At 39.3% G+C, this 23,803-nt stretch overlaps 1 protein-coding gene across 1 annotated transcript; it reads right to left on the bottom strand.

Annotated features, from left to right (window-relative positions):
- Nucleotides 1–14,935: 14,935 nt before the first annotated feature.
- nkl.2 (NK-lysin tandem duplicate 2) lies at nt 14,936–16,009 on the bottom strand. The gene is made up of 5 exons (XM_079832903.1): nt 15,905–16,009; nt 15,741–15,805; nt 15,441–15,539; nt 15,201–15,358; nt 14,936–15,053 (listed from the first exon to the last, which is right to left on the bottom strand). Exons 1-5 carry the CDS (start codon nt 15,945–15,947, stop codon nt 15,011–15,013), a joined length of 408 nt encoding a protein of 135 aa, XP_079689029.1. The 5' UTR covers nt 15,948–16,009; the 3' UTR covers nt 14,936–15,010.
- Nucleotides 16,010–23,803: the final 7,794 nt, after the last annotated feature.

The raw sequence follows: 23,803 nt of genomic DNA, 5'->3' as shown, positions 1-23,803 counted from the left end.
AGAGCCTGGTGGCCGGGCCTCCCCCCATGGGGCCCGGCCGGGCTCAGCCCGAAGGAGTGACATGGGGCCGCCCTCCTGTGGGCTCACCACCTGCAGGAGGGAGCGTAAAGGGCCGGTGCATAGTGGATCGGGTGACAGCCCCTGACGACCCGATCTCTGGACACGGAATTTGGCTTGTTGAACAGTAACAAGCATAAATACTTTTATTGTGCTAAATGGGTGAGCGTACCATCAGTGTGGGGATAGGAGATACACTTCATGTGACATGCCTCCAAGGTGAGGAGAAGTTTAACCTGACCACAAGATGGGGGAATACGGTTAACCAAAAAAAAATGCATTGGAGTAGCGATAGGCTTGTTTGAGATGCGCCTCACCTCGCCTGAAATTCAGCCGAGACTAGGCGGCTGCAGTGAGGGGAGGAATGAAAAAAGTGCAGGCAAGCCGGACAGTTCTCACTTCTCGTAGTGGATCAGACACCTGCGAGATCAAAGGTGGATATCGCGGGATTCACACTTGTGCGCTTTGTTGCTGGATGTAATTTAAGTTCTTTTGCTTTTATATGAAAATAAATATGATGAACAAGACACACAAGGGTTTTATTATTTATTTTTATCAATAATTTTTACTGTAATTACATACATGTTTTTATATTTTTATCTAAATATGACAACAATCACAACCCACCGAGAGATCGCACAGTCAGAGAGTTTGGGAATATTCACATAATTTATATACACATAAAAACATGATATCAGAGTTTTAAAATCAAACATTTTAAAAGAGAACCATACATCACAGTTGTTTCAGCAAGTCGTTTCCCATCATGCTTTTGATCAGCGCAGTCGGAGCGCAGTAGGTTGAGTCTGGAGAGCAACTGTGCCTGACTGCAGAATCTGACAAGTCCGCCTTGCCATCGCGCGAGTTTTTGACACACGTCAGCATGATATCAGAGCAATTCGGACCACACTCGGAAGGAACGCAAACCTGTGGTTCCATGTGGACGATTTGCATGTGAATCGCTTTGCGAACGTGGGTGTGGTCACATAAAAGATAATGAGGCTCCGCTTGAGAAACTGGACCTGTCAAAATTACACTGTAATGAGGGAAAATCAAGCAAAACGCGCCCGCGCATTCTTCGGGTTCAGAGGGTTAATGTACAGTACCTGCTGCTGTCTATTCTGTTAAAGAGATTAATGAAAATCACTCACTGCTCTTGACTGAATAACTTTAGTAGCTTTAAAAAGAACCAATTTCTTACCCTAATATGCTCTAGCGAAGAGATAAACATGGTGGAAAGTGTTACAGTTAGTCAGCGCATTCAGTGTAGGCGGCCTGTACAACCCTTTATTAAGGCAGTGCAGACTGTCTCTCGCGGTTTCATTTCCAGATGGTCTCTCGTCACATTCACATTCACAAGAGCTCAAAACTTGCTGTGCACCTGTTTTTTTTTCTTTGTTGTTTTCTTCAACCATTGTCACATCATGGAATTTTGATTTCTTAGTCACACAGACTTGCACAAGGACTTCAGGCAAGAGGAAAGTGCAAAAAATATCGCCACAATATCAAGACAAGCAGGCATGACTACAACAGATTCCAGAAGTCACCAAGAAGTAAGATTTTACAAGTAACTAGTTGTCAGATAAGTTGCAGTTATAGGCAGGGTGCGATTTGTGAAAAAGAGGGGGGATCTTTTATAAAGTTTTTTTTCCCTTAAAAAAAATCACAAACCACAGTGGAGCTATATAGCATATAGACTATTTTCGACAGCTGTTACAGAAACATTTTGAAAATAAATATTCAGATTTAACCTTGAGCTTTAATGTAGATAGCTTCGATTTTGACCACTAGGCCTATTTAAAATGACGCAATAATTATTCATTTCTGATAGGAATGCAAAATCAATCGGTAGTTATTGATATTCTGAATAGAATAATGATGAGACACAAGCCATAGTTTCTTAATGACTTTCTGAAAAGCTCTGCATTGATTGAGGCGCGTTAAACAGAATCACGAATCCCAGACGGTCTCTAAAGCTGGGCATACAGGCCCTGTCCCAAATGGCACACTTCATTTGCAGTTTCATTCTTGTGGACTTACAATGGCTGTAACGAGACCGTAGGGTGTCCCATTTGTCATTTTAGATCTCAGAAGGGTGCTTGTGAGCGCCCCCTTTGCGGTCGATATGTGCTCTCGATGTGCACTTTTGCAGAGCCCGCACTGATGTGAACTCTGCAGCAGACTTCTTCCCGACAGTCAAAGCAGTGTTACGTCATGAAAGTGCGGACTCGTAGGAAGACCGTGAGGGTTTAGGGTGCCATTTGGGACAGGGCCACACTGTGCGATTTCTGCGCAATTTCATACTCACACTGTAGCCTACGAGTAGATCGCATGCAATGTAAAACCAAAGCTCACGATTGATATGCTCACACTTTACGGTCCGATGGTCGACTCTGGAGTCGTTAGGCCCAAACTCTAAACAGGATGCACTCACTGAAAGTGCATGCAGGTCACCTACTCTCTTTACCGACACTAAAGCCAGCAAAAAAGCAACTTTAAGCGAAAGGTGCTTTAAGCTTACTGACTGTAGTGGTTCAAATGGTGCTCCTTTCATAGCCTGTAAGACTGTGGAAAGGTCCTATATAGGAACTGAAGGGGAGCGAGGCGGGTTCAGCCTTCTAGCCCCTTTAAGAAAACGGGTTATGAGCTCGCATTTCCCCAGGGACTGACCCATCACCTGGATGTGATATGCCGCTATTGCAGCCACATATACTTTGAGCGTAGAGGGGGAGCAACCCACATCCATGAGCTCTTGCAGGAAATAAAGTACTTCTGCCACCTCACATGACTATGGGTTCAGGTTTCGTGCATTACACCAGTCTGAGAAGACTGACCATTTCATGGCATAAAGCCGCCTGGTTGCGGGGTCTCTAGCCTCGGAAATAGTGTTTAGTACATTTTCATGAAGGTTCCCGGATACCCGTTGATGGGCCATACATGAAGGGCCCATAGATTGGGTCTGGGATGCCAGATTTTCCCCTTCGCCTGCGTAAGGAGGTCTTTCCTCAGCGGTATCGGCCATGGGGCTGTTTCTAGCATCTGAGACAGTTCTGAGTAACATATCTGACTCCTCCACAGTGGGGCTATCAAAAGCACGGCACATTTGTCCTCCCTGATCCATCGTTTGAAATTAAAATGATCAATTCCAATTTGGACAATAGATCTCTAGCCAATAAATTTACAGGGCGTGTTTCAGTAACCAGGAAAGAATGGGTCACTTGTTTCAGCTTGTTTGTTACCTTCAATGGTCAACTTATCAACCAATGGTTTGCCAGATAACCCATGTTGTTTGGGTTTAGCCAGAATAAGCTACATTTGGAAGTTTTAGAGCGGTCTTTGCAGTGATCATAGAAAATGTGGCATATGTGTTCACCAAAAAAGGTAATGAAAAGTCCTTCAACTTGAATAGTCATTATCTGATTTTGTCTTGGGTTGTCAGTTATTTGCAGTAGTTGTTTTGATTGAGTGTCTTCTGCCTTATCTTATTCATGGTCTCTTACATTTGATAATGGAAACCAAAGGCTGTTAAGGAAATGAGGAGATGGTTCATGTGTGAGATGTTGTTTCTGCTCTTTTAGACAATCCTTGGCCGACATGTCCTCTTTCACCATAGACGTGACACTGATCAGTAGTAGTTTTCCATTGATCTGATACCCATTCACAGTCTCTTGGAGATGGCATTTTCTGGTGGTCTTCTTGACTGTTGTGACTGCCTCATCTTTTCCCAGTCCATTGACCTCAGCCCCAGCCTTTGACCCCTGCCAGCCTCATTCTGGCAATCATCCTGTTCCAAGCAGTCTGCCACCCTGAAGTGTCAGTTCCTTCTGTACCTGCATCAGCATTCATTCTTTAAAGTGCTTGGTTTAAAAGCATCTTCACCAGTTCCACGTACCTCAGTTCATTTCAAACCCAGCTTGTTCAGTATTGGCCTGTGGGTCTGTATGTAGCACCAATGTTCTCCATTGATCTGATAAACCGCCCCACCCTCTTTTCTGGGTCTGGAGGCACAGCAGCCACATTTTGGAGTTCCAAGGTTGCTCCACCCATATGGGCCATCCTTCTCCAGGAAACTGAAGCATCGGCAGGTTGAGGGCTTCTTGACTCCTTAGTATGGGCTTAGATCTTCTTGTTATATTTCTCATCAAGGTTCCTGACTGTGACTCCTTTTTATCTGAAAGGAAGGGATAGAGCAAACATTTCTTTGGATTTTCTCTTGCCGTTTGAAACAATTTGTTTACCTCCTCCTGTAACAATGTCAGAGGCTCATCAGTCTCTGTGTTACTGTCATAAGGTTTAATCTTTTCTTCATCATGGATTGGGGCAGAAGAGACCTTTGCTTACTCGGTTGCAGTTGCCTGGACACTTTGATCGGTCAAAAGTCTGTAGGGAGGGGGCCAATGAATTGTGCAGGCCTTATCTTCCTCTTCCTTTTTATGCTTTGTAGTTTGTTCAGCATTAATGGCTGCAGATTCTGTGGCAGAATCTCTTTGCTGTTTCTGTTGTTCTTCCCGTTGCTCTGCCTCTTGTTGAACAGGATCCAGTCTACCTGCTTCTGCTTCTTCGAAGGCAACTGTTCCAACTGCTTTCTGGTTTCTTCTAGAATTGAAACACTCAAGAGAACCGCATGAGTCAAAATACCTATTTGCCAATTTTGACCACCATTTTCTCTGTTCAAATTGTTAATTACTCAAATTCCACATTTTAAGGGTCCCCTTAATTCAGAGACATGGTTTACCACAGCAATTCCCCATTCTATTTAGCAATTCTTCTTTGCAGAAAAGAAAAGAGAAGAGAAAAGAAAGAGTTTTTTTTAAGCGTGAAAGAAAACAAATTCTGTTTTGCAAAATGTAGGAAAACAGTAGTAATAGTATTTTCTAGAGCATGAAAACAAGTAAGTTTTGCTTTGCAAAATGCAGAAAATAGTAGTAATAGTGATATGAAAAGCAAGCAACTTCTTTATTGCAAGATGCAGGAAAAAAAAAATATATATATATAGTGTTATTATTATCTTTCAGTGCCTCAATGTATTTCTAATTCTCTTGATTCCTTTTTGAGTAGGAATATGGTTTCTATATAAAAGTGTAATATTACAATATTCTCTTTTCTCCTGGTTCTAATTTCTCTTGGTCACCCAAGTTCAGACATTCAATACAATATTCATGCTAGTGATACATTAATATATAAACAATATCAAACTATAACATTAATATTTTCTTAGGATACAGGATATTTCATACTTTATTACTTACTTACTTACTTTCATATCATTATATTCATGAGATCTCAGTTCTAATATTTGTATTATTGTATTATATTATATTTAGTTATTTTATATTATTATTATAGTTAATTCCAGCAAAGAGCAAGTTGTAGTCTCTCTTACCTTATAAGTTCTTTGAGGCCGTGAAAGGATTTGTCCCTCCTCCGGCGGGTTTTGGTCAATGTGAGGAAAATGTCTCCTCTTGTGATTTAAATCAATAATAAAAGAGGAAGAAAAAAACGTCCTTTTCCCGCCGATGAAGGGAGCAGATCCTCAGGCCTCCTGGCTCGGCTCGCCAAACTGACGCGGAAATTCTCAATCTGTTTATCTGACTTCACCACGGACAATTCAAAACAACTACCAGTTGTTAATATAAAACGACAGTATCTCGAGGTAATTTCCTTCTCAAATACATCTAACACAATTTCAATACTTCGAGGTAATTCGCTTCTCGAAGTAAGGTGACGGCGTCCCGTCGAGAAGCTACTATCACTAGCGTTTACTCAAACACACATGAGCACACAGGTCTTTAGCATCTATACACTCTCACCGTCCTTCTCAGGTGTACGCTGGTCTCTGCAGGATCCTTAATACTAACGTATTACAGCCTCACCCCGAGAACGGCTCTATAGTCTTCCAACACTATCACTGTCTCTGCTGTGATCTATTGAGCGCATAATCTTTAGTACTTCTATTCCTCAGCTGCGCAGCATATATACCTGACACCACTCCCAAGTTGCTCTTTGCTGAAATGAAGTTTTATTCACGGCCGGGAGATTACTGGTCACAACAACCAAATGAGTCTCTAGAATAGAAAGATGCATGTACATTTATGTTTCTTACAGTTGATTGAAATCAATGTTACTCAAGCCTTCTTCACTGTGGTTGGTTCTGGTGATTGGTTTAAGGTAATCATATGACTGCACCTTTTTGGCTAAATCTAAATGGTCTTTGACCTGAACATCCTTAGTCTGTGTTTTTCTGTAGTTTCATGCTAAATAACCCTTTGACCATTTCTGAGGCCATTGTATAAAATATTTCCATCACAGTCCTTAGCGGCGATAATAGCATCACACGCGGCCGGGCAGGCTCGTGATGAGCTATTGCCGGAAGAAGCAGGAATAGAGAGCAACATACCAGCGAAAAACTCAGAAAAAATTGTGGCGGGCAGCCGTGGAACAGGGCGGGTGACTGCAGACAATAAGTGAACAGCGCAAAATTCGACAAGCTGTGTCCGTGCAGAGATCGCGAGAAGCGAATGTCAACTGATGTACAGTAGCGCATGCAGGCTATATATGCCCGCAGGTAAGGGGTGGGGCCTTACCGGGCATTGGCTGCGCGCTCCTGCCTGTCTTGTCAGACTTGGTGCAATTGGATGCTTCTGCAGAGGTCAGGTACGGATGCCCTTCCCGTAGGTGGATCTCGAACACGAGATGATGAAAGAGAACGTTTTTATTTATTTGAATGAAAATGGGTCTGAATAAGAAAATGCATCCAACATGATATGGGTTAAATTAGCTTGTTTTGTGTTTCAAAAGAAAGAACGGCATACAGGTAATGGAATGACATGAGGGTGACTAGGCTAAATGACGATTTTGTGTGAACAACTCCTACTGCTGCGTTCACACCAAACGCGAATAGAGCGTCAGGAGCGAGTGATTTCAACGTTAAGTCAATTTAAATACGCGTTGACGCGTGTCAGGGGGTCCTGCGGCGAGACAGATGCGATTCCGTGCGAATGACGCGGCTCGACCGTCTTGCGCGAGGGATTTTAGTTGGTGCTTTTTGTGTATTTGCGCGTTTGAAGCGGATTTGCGTCTGACGCCCGAGTTGAAAAATCTGAACTTTGGCGTCTATTCGCGCCACGTTAACCAATCAGGAGCCTGCGTGCTGCTGTCACGTGGTAAAATGATGTGATGAGAAACCCTGCATAATTTAAAAATACTACTGTTATTGTGTCACAAAATTTTGTTTTAAGACATTTTCAGGTGAGAATGTGGTTGTTTAAAGTTCAAATCTGTCAAGGTGACGCTGCACCTCACCTTGATAGCCCGCTGCAATATGATGCTGGCGGGGGTCTATCGTGTGCCATGGCCATGAGGGGTATCAGAGGCAGCTTTATAACACCTTACTATTAATGGCTGTATCAATATTACCGTTATTAATAATATTACTACTATTATTATTATCATTACTATTACAACCTCTACTATTATCACTACTATTAATGGCTGTATCAATATTACCATTATTATTATTATTATTATTTTATTTTTTTTATTTCCTCTTCCTGATCCTTTAATCCCCCCCTCATTCCGGATGAAATAAGTATATTTGTTCTTATGTTTATCATTACTACTACTACTGCTAATACTATTATTTATCATTTCTTATTAATTTGATTCATCGTTATTATTATTATTATTATTACTATTATTATTAATATTGCTATTACTTTTAGTGTTGTCACCTTCCTCATACCCCATTTTCCATTTCCTTTTATTTATTTATTTATTTATTTATTTTTTTTGTTGTTTTTTTTGTTTGTTCTTTTTGGGATACCATTACTATCTTCATCATCATTATTTTTGTCATTTAAAATTTGTATTATTTATTGTATTTTGTTAATTTTCTTTTCTTTTTCTGGTTATGTCTGTTGTACTTTCCTACATGCTCCTTTGTTCATATATTTTTCCATCCTCACACCCAAGTACACTTACAGTTGCACACACACACACGAACACACACACACACACACAAACACACGCATATATACCCAAATCGTACTGACCATAATATATGTTTTGTTGGTCTATGTAATGTTCATCTAATTTCTCATTTGTAAATATTGTACTTGTCTGTTTGCATAATAAAAAAAAAAAAAAAAAAAAAAAAAAAAAAGGTGAAATCTGTGGTTTATTTATAAAGAGAGCGCCTATTTAAAAAAAATGTATCCTGCGTTTTTGGAGTTGTGTGATCCAGGCGATCACCGGGCACTCAGCACTCATTAACCCCGGCGAGAGCAGCCTTTCCTCGGCCAGTCCTTCTGGCATTTGCCGCTGGCTCGGATGCCTCTGTAGTGGTTAAACATGAGATAGAATTCCTTGTGTAGATCTAACGGGCAATCTTTGGTGTCATGAATCTATAATTTGTTGTCTGCCAAATCGTTTTGACTGAGGGCAAAGAGAAGTTTATAAGGTCCATCCGTTAGCCCCCAAAAAAACGGAATCTAACGGATTGGTCGAAGGAATTCTGCATGTAAGTCACAAACACAAATAGTTCATTCAGATATTAGTCAGAGGATTGCAGAGAGTTAATATTTTACCTTTAAGTGGTTGCACATGCTCACTCAACAAAAAGTGTAATTTTAGTAATAAAATTATTAAATAAAACGAAAACTGCAACTTGCTAATACAGTGATAGAAATCGGATTATCCTGCACTCTGCGCTTCATGCTTCCGTAGTGGGGTCCTCGGTAGATCTATCATAACACAAGATTTGCGGAAATATAGAACTCCACATTGATCCATACTAGAATAATGATTTCAGAATAATACAAGTTAAATCAAGATTAACATTTATTTTGGCCAGACAGAAAAAGAAAACACTTAAACAAGAATCCATGGTACACAACTGATCAGCGTAAAAACAAACACAATTGCAAAGTAATATGAAAATAATTTCAAAGAGTCATCATGTCTGGCACAGTACACACAGGCACTGACACAGGCTGCATGGGGTCTCTGGCTACAGAATGTTTCCCAAATGGCAGCTCTGTTACCCTTACTTATATACTCAGACTAGAACAAAAGAGCTGTAAATATTTGCAACACAAACACCTGATTTTGGGGGAAATGATCAGATATCTTTGAAGAGACCACTAAAAAGGGAGAACAGGATTCTCATTAGTTTTCAATCTTTCTAATACTACCAGTGACTGGAGTGAAACTGACATTTGAAAGTTCACCAAACATGAAAAACATAAAACAATAGATTCATAAGATATATCATCGTTGGTATATCTGCATTCTGTGACTTAAACAGGGCAAAGGGAGGGCAAAATGGGGAGGGGGAGAAGGTTTGAGCAGGGTGATGTCACACAGTCTTTCTGTGAGATCCTCTCTCAAGATTAGTGAGTTTTATTGTTCTATTGCTGGGGGTTTGGATCTCGGCTTTTGTCTTAGCAGCAAAACAGATCCTTACAAGTTTCATAACTTTATTTTTTAGGATATTTAAATATACATGCAGTGAAGATAATGTAGGTAGTGTGTTGCCTGAACCACATTTGTGTTTAATATATTTTTTTAATGAAAATGAAAAGAGGCAGAGTGGTGTTTTATGACATATTTCTCCTGGAGTGCCTTGAACGTGGTTCATCACCAGCACCTACATGTGTCGTGCACCATTTTCACAACTTTGCCACAACAACCAGACAACTAGAAAAGCAACGTTTGACAAACAACCCCCACACACACACACACATATTTTTTTTGTTACTTTAAAGGGTTCAGCCAAGCAGCATTAATTCAAATAATATAGTGTGAATATCATTGTCCATTGTATCATAAAATGCAGGGCAGGTAGCAGTCATCATTTTCTTTGAACTAGTTCAGAAGAGATGTAGGCCTACTCTTGTTTTCCTCACACTGGGCATGAAGTAAGAAGAATTACAATAAATATAGCTTCTGTTTAATCTGGATTGATGCATGGTCAGTTTTTAAAACTTTGTTGTGATGCATCAGCAAGATTCAAGTGGAATTAAAGATACTCTGTTATCAGATATTTGAAGTATCAGTGACTGCGAGAAAGACAAGACAATGGAGGAAATGGCTTGTGTGGTTGAGTTGAAGAACTTAATCATCTCCCAGCTGGCCACATTTTGTCTTCAATTATTCAGATCTTTTGCATCTTAAGCAATAGAATCCTACTAACCAGTACCCGGCTTACTTATATTTTGTACATATTTACACATTAAATTCAAAAGATAGGTAATGAAGAAAAAATAAAGTAAAATTAAAACAATGCAACTGACTGTACGTCAATAATTATGTTTAATGACATAACTAGGTATAGAAATATACTAGTAAATACTAGGAATTGCTTTGGCTACATAATTCTTATTTTAAAGGATTAGTTCACTTTCAAATAAACTTTTGCTTATAATTTACTCACCCCCTTGTCATCCAAGATATCCATGTCTTTCTGTATTATTTTCTCAGATAAGTTGAGGATGTATTAGGGCAGGGTTCCTCAAACTCGGTCCTGGAGGGCCACTGTCCTGCAGAGTTTAGCTCCAACCCTGATCAAACACACCTGAGCAAGCTAATCAAGGTATTCAGGATCACTAGAAAATCACAGGAAGGTGTGTTTGATTAGGGTTGGAGCTAAACTCTGCAGGACAGTGGCCCTCCAGGACCGAGTTCGAGGAACCCTGTATTAGGGTGTTTTTTGTGGCAGAACTAAATGACTGACGGTGAGTGTGTGATGGTGGAAAATGTAATTCCTGTCAGGGTCTGGGTTGCTTCTCTGTTCTCACTCACTCTCACACTACTACTAGGCTACTACTACTACTACTACTACTACTCACAAACACACATACACACACTCTTTCACGCACTCATTGACACTCATCTCACTCACCATCGCACACGCACGCACACACACACACACACACACACACACACACACACACACACACACACACACACACACACACACACACACACACACACACACACACACACACACACACACACACACACACACACACACACACACACACACACACACACACACACACACACACACACACCTTCATGTTTTCACTCTGTCATAACCTGTTGATCATCACAATCAGCGCCCACGCTGCTTTGCGCTGTCACCTGTTTCTTGTCTAATTACTCTGTCTACTTCTGGTGTTTGTGCTCTCGTTCTGTGTCGGATTATTGTGTGAGTAACGCGCTCTCATTTTGTCTGCTAGATGTCTTACCGTTTCTTGTCTTGTGTAACAGCATTCGCCTTAAGCCTAGTTCAGACTGCACGATTTTCAAACTCGTCGGATCACAGTTCTTTTCACACTGCATGACTATCTTGGGTAGCATTCAGTCACTGCTGTGTTCACACTGCACGATGGATCGGTGACAGGGGCTTTCACACTGCATGTACAAGAGGAATAATCGCCGGCAGCTCTGTCCCGTCCACGAACTACGTTTCACAAGCAAACACACACAAGAACAAAGGAGGCAAGATGCTCTGGTCAGAAAGGCAGCTTCCATTGACTAATATGGTAAAATATATGTTAAATTATGTTAAAAGTGTAAAATATTCTTCACTTATGCCAATAGAGTATCATTCATAAGAGAAAACACGAGCACCCAACAATGGAGGTACGTGTCCAGTATGGACAATCCGGCAGATGATGTTTCCAGGGGGCTGTGTGGGCCAATGTTTCTGGAACCAGAACACAGTTGGCCAACTGAAGGGTATAAACAAAAGTACCTATGAAGGATGGTTTTACCATCATGCATAACAATCCTACCCAAAAACTTGCTTAAAGTTGTTGCTTGGTTCCAAAAGCTTGGAGACAGCCTGTTAGCTCTCGCTGCTAAAAGGGAAGGAACTTTCCTCTAATGTCAGCACTCGTTCTAGCCATCAAAAACGGCTTCCCAGCTGCATATCTTCAGATCAACAGTTAGTGGTAAGTTCTTATCTATGAAAGACCTTGGGAAAGCAATTGTATCCTATACTCAAAGGGCAAGCTTTCGCAAACAAATTTGAAAATCTAAAAATTGCTCCACACAATGTTCAAAAAATGAGTACCCTCTACAAACTAGACCCAGTGATAAAAGATGGATTACTGAGAGTACAAGGACGACTAACAAGACGAAAACAAGACGAAAGCACGAAGCATCCCATCAATCTTCCGAAACAAACCCACACCTCCTGTCTGTTGCTTCACAGCATTCATGAAAGGTATGGGCATTGGGCACTATGGAAGAAATTATATATTCTTGCCCAGTTGCGTAAGCAAGCAGTGCTGGAAGTGGGCTCTTAAGCAAGATCCCAATTTGTCAGTCACTGACGTAACATCTTCCGTTCCCTCCTTTAGGGAACAGGGGTTACATTAGTAGCCTAGACATGCTGAGTCCCAGTCTGCAAGGTGATGTTCTGGCAATTTTCTAATCAACTCTGAATACGAGACAAATCTTAATTTAATAAAATGGTTTATTCTTTTGCAAAAGAAGAGTCAACAGTCGCACAGCCATCTGAATGTCTGCAGAGCATTGCCTGCAAGTCATAACAAAAGTGCAGCTCTTATAGTTGTTTTCAAACAAGGTCTCACACGGCCCTCCTCCAGTAAATTTCCACACCCACTCAAATAACCCCATATGTCTTTCATACCACATTTAGGTGGACAGTAACCACTAAGGTCACTTTGCTGGTCCCATTGTCTTGCTGATTTTAACTCAGTCCTGCATAGCAAAACATTCTCTTATGTATATAATATTCTTTGATATATATGAATATAATTAATAATATCCTTCGTTGATTAAAATGTATACAATTCCATAACAGTGGAGACCGTAACAGATCAACCACGTTCTGAGTCTAAGGCCTATGAAGGTGAGACAGAAACAGATCAACCATGTTCTGAGTCTCAGGCCTATGAAGGTGAGACAGAAACAGATCAACCACGTTCTGAGTCTAAGGCCTATGAAGGTGAGACAGAAACAGATCAACCACGTTCTGAGTCTCCCATTGGGTGAGACATAACAGATACACCAAGACTCTGGTTCGTCCAGAGAGACAGATTCCATGATCTGGGTCTACAGCTTGTGAGGCAGCAACAGATACAACCACATTCTGAGCCTCCAGTCTGTGTGGAAAGAGAAATTAACAAACACTACGTTCAGAGATCTGCATCCCACAGATCTGTGTGTCAAGACTGTTAAAACAGATTCTGGCTCCTTTTTCCACTGCATTGTCACCACCAGCGCAACCAGTGGAAGACTTCCTCCATCGGACTGCTAACTCGACCACGTGGAACGTAAATATCACTTTACCAAACCTCTTTCCAGAGACCTTGGCATTGTTGTATATTATCAGTATATGATTTTCTAATTTACATTAGAGGTAATATAGCTGATAGGGGTGTAACAATATATTGTGTCACAATATATCACAATAAAAAACTGCAACAATATGTATCGTGGATAGTGACAATATATATTGTGTATAGTTCACCCAAAAGGAAAATTACTGTGAGAAAAAAAGTTTACAGAGTTTAGTGTCAGTACTACATAACTACTATACTGTATATAATGTTGAATATAATGTATAATAATGCAATGGGGGAATATTTGTGGGTCCTGATAATGCCAAATGTATTATGTTTCAATTAAAAGGTGGCCTAAATTATTTTAAATATATCAAGTCATATTCATCTAAAATAATTCTGTACTATAATGAATAATTTTATTCTGGTGTCACAATTGTCCTGTGCATTGGGTTAACAGCACCAAGTCCAAGCCTATTAATTTCCATCCCAATATAATACCAAATTTAGCATTTTAATCCATACAAAACCCTACATTTTGTATCAACCTTTTACCATTTGTCTTTGAGTATCGCAATATCGTATCGTGAGATGTATCAAATCATGACACGAGGGTATCGTTACACCCCTAATAGCTGATGCTAGTTAATAACAAATATGCATAATGCATAGTTTGAAGCATAATGAGGTTGTTCACCTTATTAGTTTAAGAGAAAACAACAGTTTATCTTTCCATAAGATAATGTAACTCTTCCATAGCCAGCCTCAACTTAATCACTTGTATTTTGTGCCTTATGCACTTAATTCCTTTATCATTCATTGTATTCATGTAGTAGTTGAGTTAGTTATTCTTGTTTATCTTTTGTTAAAAAAAAAAATATTGTATTACACTTGTGTTTCCCTTGTGCTAATAATGCTGAAGAGGCTCTACAAGTTAACAATCTCACCAATCTTTAAATCAGAAGACCAGTTTACATTAATTTTAAATGGTTGAAAAGCCCTGTTAGGTGTGTTCTTATATGGCCAAAAATGTTATTTGAAGGTGAACTTTCAGAAGGTGTGATAGTGAGAGGAACTCTTGACTATGTCCTACATTTGGTAGGAGTCTAGTGGTTAGCCACAAGGACCGTTCATTCAACTGCAGCTACATCAAAAGCTCATGCATTCCTGTCATAATCACAAAAGACTGAATAAATATTTATTCTTAAAGAAGCAGTTAATAAATGTATATATACTTTTTTGACTGAGTAATTTCATTGCAATGCTTTTATCCTACAAGCATCTGCATTCATTGCTGGAAACATGAGCTTGTTAAAAATAATAATTAGGTCTTATTTAGACAGAAAAAGCAATGCACTAACAACTAGAAATGGATCTGGTAAATATTATTTTTATAATTATTATTCGCTGCTAAGGTTTTTGAATATTGTCTCTTTCTTAGATATGAAAAGCATTTTATTCTGTAAAATTTGTATTAATTATGTATATTGGAAACAATTTAGATTTAGCTGAAAAATTAGAAAACACTTGGATTTAACCACAATGAAAGAAAACACCGATAATTGATTGTTTTATTCATATTTTTATTTTTATTTCATTGTAATGCATATAATGCTTTCACAGTAATAAATGATCTTTCAGAAATTGTTAAAAATGAACTCCTTTATGGGTGGTTCTGGCCTAGAACAAACAAAACAAAAAGTTATTCAAAATCTCCTCATTTGTGCTATGTATTACCATATTACTGTCCAAAAAAAAACAAAACAAAAACGAGTACAAAATGATAAGATTGCGAACATTTGGAGTGGGTATTTTTGTGGCACCTACTTGCAGGCATGAACTTTAGAACAGATGGTTTTTGGCCCGTCATCAGTCATCAGCTCATCAATCAAAGTGCTCAAATACTTCTCAACAAATTTCTTGCACTTAGATTTCAGTGGACCGGCTTTCTCACAGGTGTTGTTCAGCTTGTTTTTGATTTCATCCTGAGGGAAATTATGTCATTAGTAAAAGCTGTTGTGGAAGGCACAAACAGTTAAATACTGTGACAGTAATCATGACACTCACCGGCGTTGCTTTAGAGGAGATTCTTTTTTTCACCCTCTTCATGATGTATTTACATATCGAGCACTTAGTAAATATCTGTTGTTTCGTCATGCTGTCAGCCTGAAAACACATCAAAATAGGAAACTGATATCAAAGCAGATAAGAATACAGCAGAAGCCAATCTCCAAATCTCCCAATTGTCTCGAGACAATGCAAAGTATTATGCTACTTATAATTAACTAGTTTATCTATCACTGTTAATCACATGCACCAGAGTGAAAAGTTTTCCCCCTTATTTTGTTGCCACCAGAAGAAGCTTACAGGGATTTCTTCAAGTTCTTCCTCAGCAGAGTCCACATCACGAATCTCCAAGTGAACTGCGCAGACTAAAAATAAATGAACAATAATTAATGCCAAGTTAAAGCAAATGATTCTTCATGCACGTCGTACAAGTCATTTTAGAACTGAGATGGTAATGATTTTACCTGCATATATGAGCAAGCTGACAAGAAAGACGTTCCGGAGCATCTTAGCAGATGATCTCTAAGCAGCCTGAAGAAGAAGCTTTCAGAATCTGAACCTCAGTGTTCCTCAGAAGTCTGTGGAGCGCTTCTTATAGAGCTTTGCATCAACCACAAGTGAGGGTTCTTTCCAACCATAAACCACAGACATATGAAAAAAAAAACAGTCAAGGGGAATTGTGAGTAATAGCCTATTCTGATAAAATGGCAATATTCACTACTCTATCTTTGTTGTTTATAACTTTGTTGGAATTCTTTGTGAAAAGTTGCAATGTTACTAACAAAGGCCTTAGTTCAATTAGGACATTTAAATAGCTTTTATAAACATGCATTTGAAAAATAAAAACATTACTGATGATGTGCATCTTGAGACAATGTTACCTTCAGTAACAGCTCAAACATGCAATTTAGTCTGGGACTAGCTTAAGCCTTGTCTGTTGTTCGGGAAAATTGTATTATTAATCTTAGTGAACTTGCAAATACACTTCCAGATACATACACACACACACACACACACAAAAGACAAGATCCTAAACAAGAGGGGAGAAAAGGTCGAAAGAATATCAAGGCATGGAAGAAACTGCAGAAGATGGCATCGTCTGTCTAGGGGCCATGATCATGCTATAATTTCAAGAGACTAAAGTGGACTTCAGTTCCTCTTTCGAGGGGTGATGGTCATGCTCAAGAGACTCGTGATGAACTTTAGTTCCTCTCTGGAAAAACCCAGATGCCTTCATCACCTTTTGATTCTGTATAAATACTACGGAGAAATTGCTACTCGGTGTGCATTCTTTTTGGTTTTTGATTGATGTACCATCATAGGTGAATACTATTTTCTATGATTATTTTGCTCTAACTGCTCTGCTGTATTATCTTAACTTGAATTGCTCGGACGAGAACAAGTTAGTTTTTTACATCTATTGCTTTTGAACTGCATACAAGGTAACCACCTGTATACTGATCCACTCATACAGAATTGTCTGTTTGAGAATGGCTAAGCTGAAGTATTATCTGTAACCTTTTGTTATTTTTGCTAATCCATTTTTGTCATTGTATAACCAGTATTTTTATCTTTTGTATAAATAAATTTTCATTTTATAAAGACAAAGTATTGTTTTTTAGTTCTTTACTTCAGCTTATAAAGACAGTTCTATAAAGAATAAGACAGAGCATTTTTTGTTACACCTTACAAAGCCCAAAGTCAACTAACCTTCGACGAGGAACTCAGCTGGACGGTGAGCATGCTCTTATTAAGAAGGTTATTGACTGTTTATTGATTCTATATTGTTTGATTGAGGGATTGGTTTCATATCCCTAGATTGCTGGTATAATGAAAACGAGCTAGGTAGGTTTAGGCCTAATTCTGACCTGACAGTAAAAGACTGCTTACTTGCAATGGTTAACATTGTATTTTAAGGGTTAATCAGGAACGGGAACGATACCGGTTTCCTAACATGGGGGCTTGTCCGGGATGGTAGCAATTTAAATTGCCCAACCTAATTGAATCCGATTGAACAATACAAAAAAGAATCAATAAAGCGTTTCGATTCAAATGCTCTAACAGAGTCTCATATGCACAGGGGGGAACTTACTAGGAAAGTAACTTCCTCATTTAACATTTAGAAATATATCTCAGGGACGCCTGAGGAGAATATTTCTATTGTTAAACCGGTAATAATCTGGAGGACAGCGCTGTGGGACCAGAGAGTACCCAATACTAGAACCTCAAGTGTTAAAGGATTTTTACCAAAAATAACTTTCAGAGGAACAGATACACAGTTATGGATAAGATAGCTAATATCAATTTGCTCTCACAAGATGAATTATCTGAACGGCTAAAAGATGCAGGTCTTGAAGGAAATGAGGAAATATTAACCATTGGAGATACTTTATACACCGCTAACGTAGGAAGCTTAAGGAAACTAGTTAAAAACGTTGGGGCGTCAAGTAGAAGTAAAAAAGTTACTGTAGATATTGGATGCAGTGAAACTACAGTTCCAATTGTTAAAGGGGTTACTATACGAGTAATTAAAAATGGTGTTCCCAATACAGAAGCATTGGTTCAGGCCGACTCCCCCACCCCTTCAGAATACACTGACAGGGAGGGAGCGGCAGGAAATGACTATGGCCATTTCGACAAAGAGTGTAGAATGGCATCAATAGAGACAGGAACAATTCCTAAACACAATGCCTTCGTTACCGGATTCAGTCCCCTGATAACAGGGGAAGGATCATGGGAAATAGGAAAAAATGCGTTTAGGCCGTATCAGACATCCACTGAACGGAAAAATAAAGATAACTATAGTATAAGGGTAGAAAAAAAAAAAAAAAAAAAAAATCCGATAAAAGTTCGAGTTCGGAATATACTGAAGATGAGGAAATACCTCGTAGAAAGAAAATTAATTACAAAAAATCTAGAAGCCAATCTCGTGAGAGGCGAAGTAGCTCTCATCAAAGAGAACATGACACTTTGGGAGGAAGAATGTTCTTAACCTGACCCGGTCTTGTTCTTAAAACAGGAGATTCGAACCTAACAAATATAAAGGGACCAGGACAAAAAAGTATTAAGTATCTGATTATCATACTGAATAATACTTAAATCGATTCTGTTCAATCGAATTGAACAGGTTCAAAGGCTAAAATAGATATGTTAGCAGAACAATTAGATTGTATGCAGAAATCGTTGTGTTACATGCTGTTAGATGATAACAGAAACGACAGACAAAAACCGACTAACAACGAAATTTGGAAGTTGAGAGAATACACACATCAGGAGCTACCGCCCCGTAAGGGCAAAGCTCTCAGAAAACAATTAAAACCTGATAAAACTAGAAAGCTTATCAGGGAGAGTAGTGAAAGATACTACAGAATAGAAAAATATGAAAGGAAAATAGAGGATGAAGAAGAATCCTCAGAATCTCTGTCTGAATCTGAGTACTCAACTTCTGACAGAGAGGAGACAAGCAGCAAGAAACAGTTACTTCCTCCTAAGCCTCAAATAGATTTGTCACTAATGGCAGCCATCTCTAGGCAGGAAAAGGGGAGAGTAAACTCAGAATCAGATGAGGAAGTAAGGCCTAAACTGAGGCGTGGGCCGAAAAGACAGGCAAAAACTGACTGGTCAGAATTGTCTAAATTTACAGCCAGATATGACAGAGAAACAATTAGAAGACAAAGAATGAAAGACAGCTCAGGACCAGAAAGGAACAGACCAGCGGAGAGAGCTAGAGACAAACAAAAATCTAACTTTCAAAAAGATAAATTCCGATCAAATGACCGACATAAGCTCAGGCCTAGTGAAAAAGCAAATATAGAGTGTATGGATTTAGTAAGGAAATGGGGCCTGTCACTAGAGATAGATATCTTTGGGAAGGTTTGCATTGCATATTAGACCGCTCAAATTTAATGTGTTTGAAAGATGCTATTTTCGTTAAAGAAATGACAGAGAAGGTTCCTGAGGAGATCAGGGAAGTTAAGTGGTTTAAAACAGACGACCTGGGGCAAGAGATAAATAGAGTTGTAAACGAGACTCTACTACCAAAAGACGAGTTAAGAAAATTACTCGAAAAATATAAAAATAACTGCGCAAAAAGTAAAAACGACTGTGGGAAGTTATCAGATAAATATGAGTATACTATAGTGGGAAGAATCCCAACACCACAGAGGCAATACCCGCTTAATAAAGCTGCATATGCAGAAATAAAACAAACTATAGGGGAATTGCTTCGTAAAAAGGTTATAAGTATACAGGAAAATTGTCCCACCAATAGCCCAATTCAGAGCGTGGAAAAATCTGATGGGACCTATTGTTTAGTGACAAATTTCAAAGCATTAAATAAAGTAACAGTACCTGACAACAGGTATTTAATTAATGCGAGAGACGCAACAAATGGCCTACAAGGTGGTAAAATCCTGTCTAAAATAGACTTAGCTAATGGGTTCTGGTCAGTCCCATTGGCTAAAGAAAGCCGACCACGTACGGCCTTCACCTTTGAAGGGAAACAGATGATATTTAACCGTTTGCAAGGGTTCTGCAACTCTCCTAATGTATTCCAGGCAATAATATTGGAAATTTTGGAAGGTTTACCTGTCACAGTGTACATTGATGATGTATTAATTGCCACGGAAACCTTAAAAGATCATATGGAAGTCCTAACGGACACCATTGGCAGATTAGCAGAAGCTGGCTTCCTGTTAAATCTGAAAAAACTAGAGTTGGGGAAGGAGAAGGTCAATTTTCTAGGGCCACCTAATAGAAATAGAATAGACCTAATAGAAATGGCCTTAAATTCAGGGAGGATTATCAGAAGAGATCCTGATAAGAACCTGGTAGTTAAAGTTAATAACACAAATGAAGAAATGGAAGTTATCCTATATAATGAAGGTAGCTCAAAATCACCAGTGATGTTCATTTCGCATGAAAAACCGGCAAATCAAAGAAAGAATGAAAATATGTCATCAGTTGACATATTAGCGACGTTAGCAAGAAATTTACTGACAATTAAATCCTTAGCTGCAGAGAAACTGATAATAGTAGTAGCTAAAGGCGAAGGTATAGATTTACTGGTAAGAGAAGCCAAAAATCTTGTGAATGAACAAAAGATGATTCACACCTTTACCTGGGCGAAATGGAAAAAATTAATCTTTGATAAACAGATTGAATTTAGAAATGAAAAAACGCCTAAAAAGGAAAAACAGACTATGATAAACCCGAAACAAATGTGTTACTTTACTGATGGTAGTTCAGAAAAAGGCCAAGTATGGTGGGGTTTCTTAGTCAAGCTAAATGGAAATATTATCCATAGAGAGAAAGGTAGATTGGAGGATAGTAAAAGTGCTCAGGAAGCTGAAGTAACTGCAGTAGACAGAGCAATTTCACATATGAAAGATAACAATCATAAAGATTGTATACTAGTAACGGACAGTGAATATGTATATATGGGTATAGTTCAAAAATTTGGACATAGGGCAACAGAATGAATTCCATAATGCAAAAGGGAAACCTTTAGCACAAAGAGAATTATGGATGAATATTAAAGACAACTATGAGATTGCTAAACCAAGAGTATTGCATAAGACAAGCCACACTGTTCAAAAAACGGAAGCTGCAAGAGGAAAGGTCGATGAGTACATTCGAGTGCGAGCAGTTACGAAAGCAAGAGAGGGGACCCTATTGCAAGAACTGAACGATAAACTGAAGCATCCTCCCACAGCGTATATTGCGAAATACTGCCAACAAATGGGTTTGTATGTGCAGAACCTGAAAACCAGCTATCACAAAATCAAGCTTAACTGTCCTGATTGTAGGAAGGTAATGACCAGTGTATATCATGATTTTGGAAAAATCAAAACTGAAAAAGAGAATGTCGAAATAAGCCTCGATTTCGCGGGTCCCTTGAGACCTAAAACGAAGAGAAATAATGTTTATTTCTTAGTGATAGTGGACAATTGCTCAAATTTCACACAAATATACCCATGTCCACAGGCTGCGAGCACAGTGGTTGTAAATAGCTTGAAGGACTGGATAAAATACAGAGGTGCGCCAGAACGTGTTCGTGGAGATAACGCACATAATTTAACAGGGCTAGAGGTTGAAAACTTTTGTGAAGAACAAGGTATCACCTTAATTAAAGCAGTTAAATATCAGCCAAGTTCAAATGGAATAGCTGAGAATTGTGTGAAAAGATGTAAAAATTGGTTTATTAAAAATCAGAGTCTAGGAGACTGGGACCTACTAATTCCAGAATGCATCCATTTCCTGAATTATAGGGATTCAAAGCCAAATCAAATTACGGAACCTACTGACACAAGCAAAAATCCGTTTCGGGTAGGACAATCTGTTTATATATTGTCTAAACAAAAACAGGGACGTTTTCGGAGTAAAACGGGCACTGAAGATAAAGTAGTTGAATTAACTTCAAATACTACTGTTAGACTTGAGGCAAACGGAATTTGGTCAATCAGAAATCTTGTGGGAAGCAAAAATTAGACCTAAAATGAACAAACACAGAGTGACCTTTCAGCAGGACGTTAAGTGTCCAGCAGAGGACGCTGTGGTGGTGTTTAAAGATTTTAGTGATTCATTGTTGGTTAAGGTTTGGCATGAGGAATGTCGTAACGGAACTTCCTCGGTTAGACGGAAGCCAACTGATTGTGTGATCTGTGGCAGACATGATGTTTGCCAGCTCCTCTGGGCAGGCCCTCGGGAAATGAGGGAAAGCCCTACCTGGCTGAAGACGCAGGTGGAAAGTGTGCCGAAATGGTTCTGTAGTGACAGGAACATTGGGCCGTGTGCAACTGGAGACATTACAATCTGTGGAGCATGTAGGAAGAGAACGCAAAATTGGATCGTTTGGCAGTACGAAATAACCACAGGAAGTTGTGGTTGTAAAAACTGTGTGGATTGTAAATTAAGATACAATCTTAGGGGCCAAGAATGTAAGTGTACATTGGTCGAGGAAGGTCAGCTCAGACGTTGTGAGAGGTGTGAGTTGCTCCTGAAGAAACGCTGGATGGTGGTGACCAGCCAGAAAGGGGTGTGGCAAACCAGGAAGAGTGGTGCCAGCCTGGGGTGTTTCCAGAATGATAAGATCATGATGGATTGGGAAGTGAACCCCTTGGCCTTAATCTCTGACAAAGAAAAGGCATTTTTATGGGATAGGCTGTACATTTGTGGAGAGCAGATCCCGTTAGATTCGGACCCCTTTAGGAAAGGGGAAGTGTTGGACGAAACTTTGTCCAGAGACACTGACTTAAATCTATGGAAACTTGTGGTTAAAGAGTCGTTAACAGATTCTGATGTTCTGGTGTCCTATAAGAAAGATAGTGAGTACCAGGAAAAGGCATTATATGAGCTAATTACGGAGGTAATAGAGGGAATGTCTTTTGAAGAAGATTTCCCTATTTATGTGCCAAGAGAATATAGTCACTATGTCTGGGAAACGGACCTAACGATCCAGGCACGTAGACAGAAAACGTTTACAGGGTCTGAAATTGTGAAAGCCCGGTTAGGGACAGAAAAACAAAGGGTAGTGTGGTAAGTGAAAGTCTCACTGACGACCACGTCAGACTATATGGGGATTGGAAGATCCATAGAGGGGGTCAAGGTGGAAAGGTTACTAATTACTAAAACCAGCCCGATGAATAAGGTAACTAATTGGTTGAGGAAGCGGTTAGGGAAAGTTTAGGTTGATGTGTCTATATGTTTCTCTTCTTGTGTTTTGCAGCGTCATGATGAGGAGGAATGGAGCGAAGCTGAGGAGAAAGCAGAAGAGATTACAGATGGAACGAAGGACCTTGAGTCGTTTTATATTATCAGCGTTAGTATCGCTGATATTAGCCTTGGTGATAATTTGCCTAGGCCTATCGGTAGAAAATGAAAATAGTATAATGGGCATGGCGTCATGTACTGAAATAGAAAAAGTCGTTGGTAAAATTTGCTATAGACAAAACGTAACTCTAAATGGTGAGATATATGGGCCAAAAATGATAAGAGATATGTTCAGAGGATTTATTGCGGACATAGATAAATCATTTTGGAACTGCAATGGTACGAAACGTATTAGTGCCACAAAAGGGCCTATTCTTTATGGGAATAAGGTAATAAAAAACAAAACCAGGTTACAATGGAATAGTCTGAAGGCCCATAATCGAACTCATGTAAGACTGAAGGGTCTAGCGTACAACCTCACCGATGTGACCAATCTGACGTCTAGCTTACATGTTTATAAAATATGGAATAGTCCTATTTTAACCATATCAAAGACGGAAACATGGGATTGTTTGACAAAACGGGTCATTGATATAGTTCGGGAAACATGGATGGGCAAAAGTGGCATTGAAAAAGCCGTCACTATGGACATA

Source organism: Gobio gobio (genome assembly GCF_949357685.1).
Source record: "Gobio gobio genome assembly, chromosome: 13".
NCBI lineage: Eukaryota > Metazoa > Chordata > Actinopteri > Cypriniformes > Gobionidae > Gobio > Gobio gobio.
Note: the sequence above shows the minus strand (reverse complement) of the source record. Positions and strands in the feature narration are given on the sequence as shown.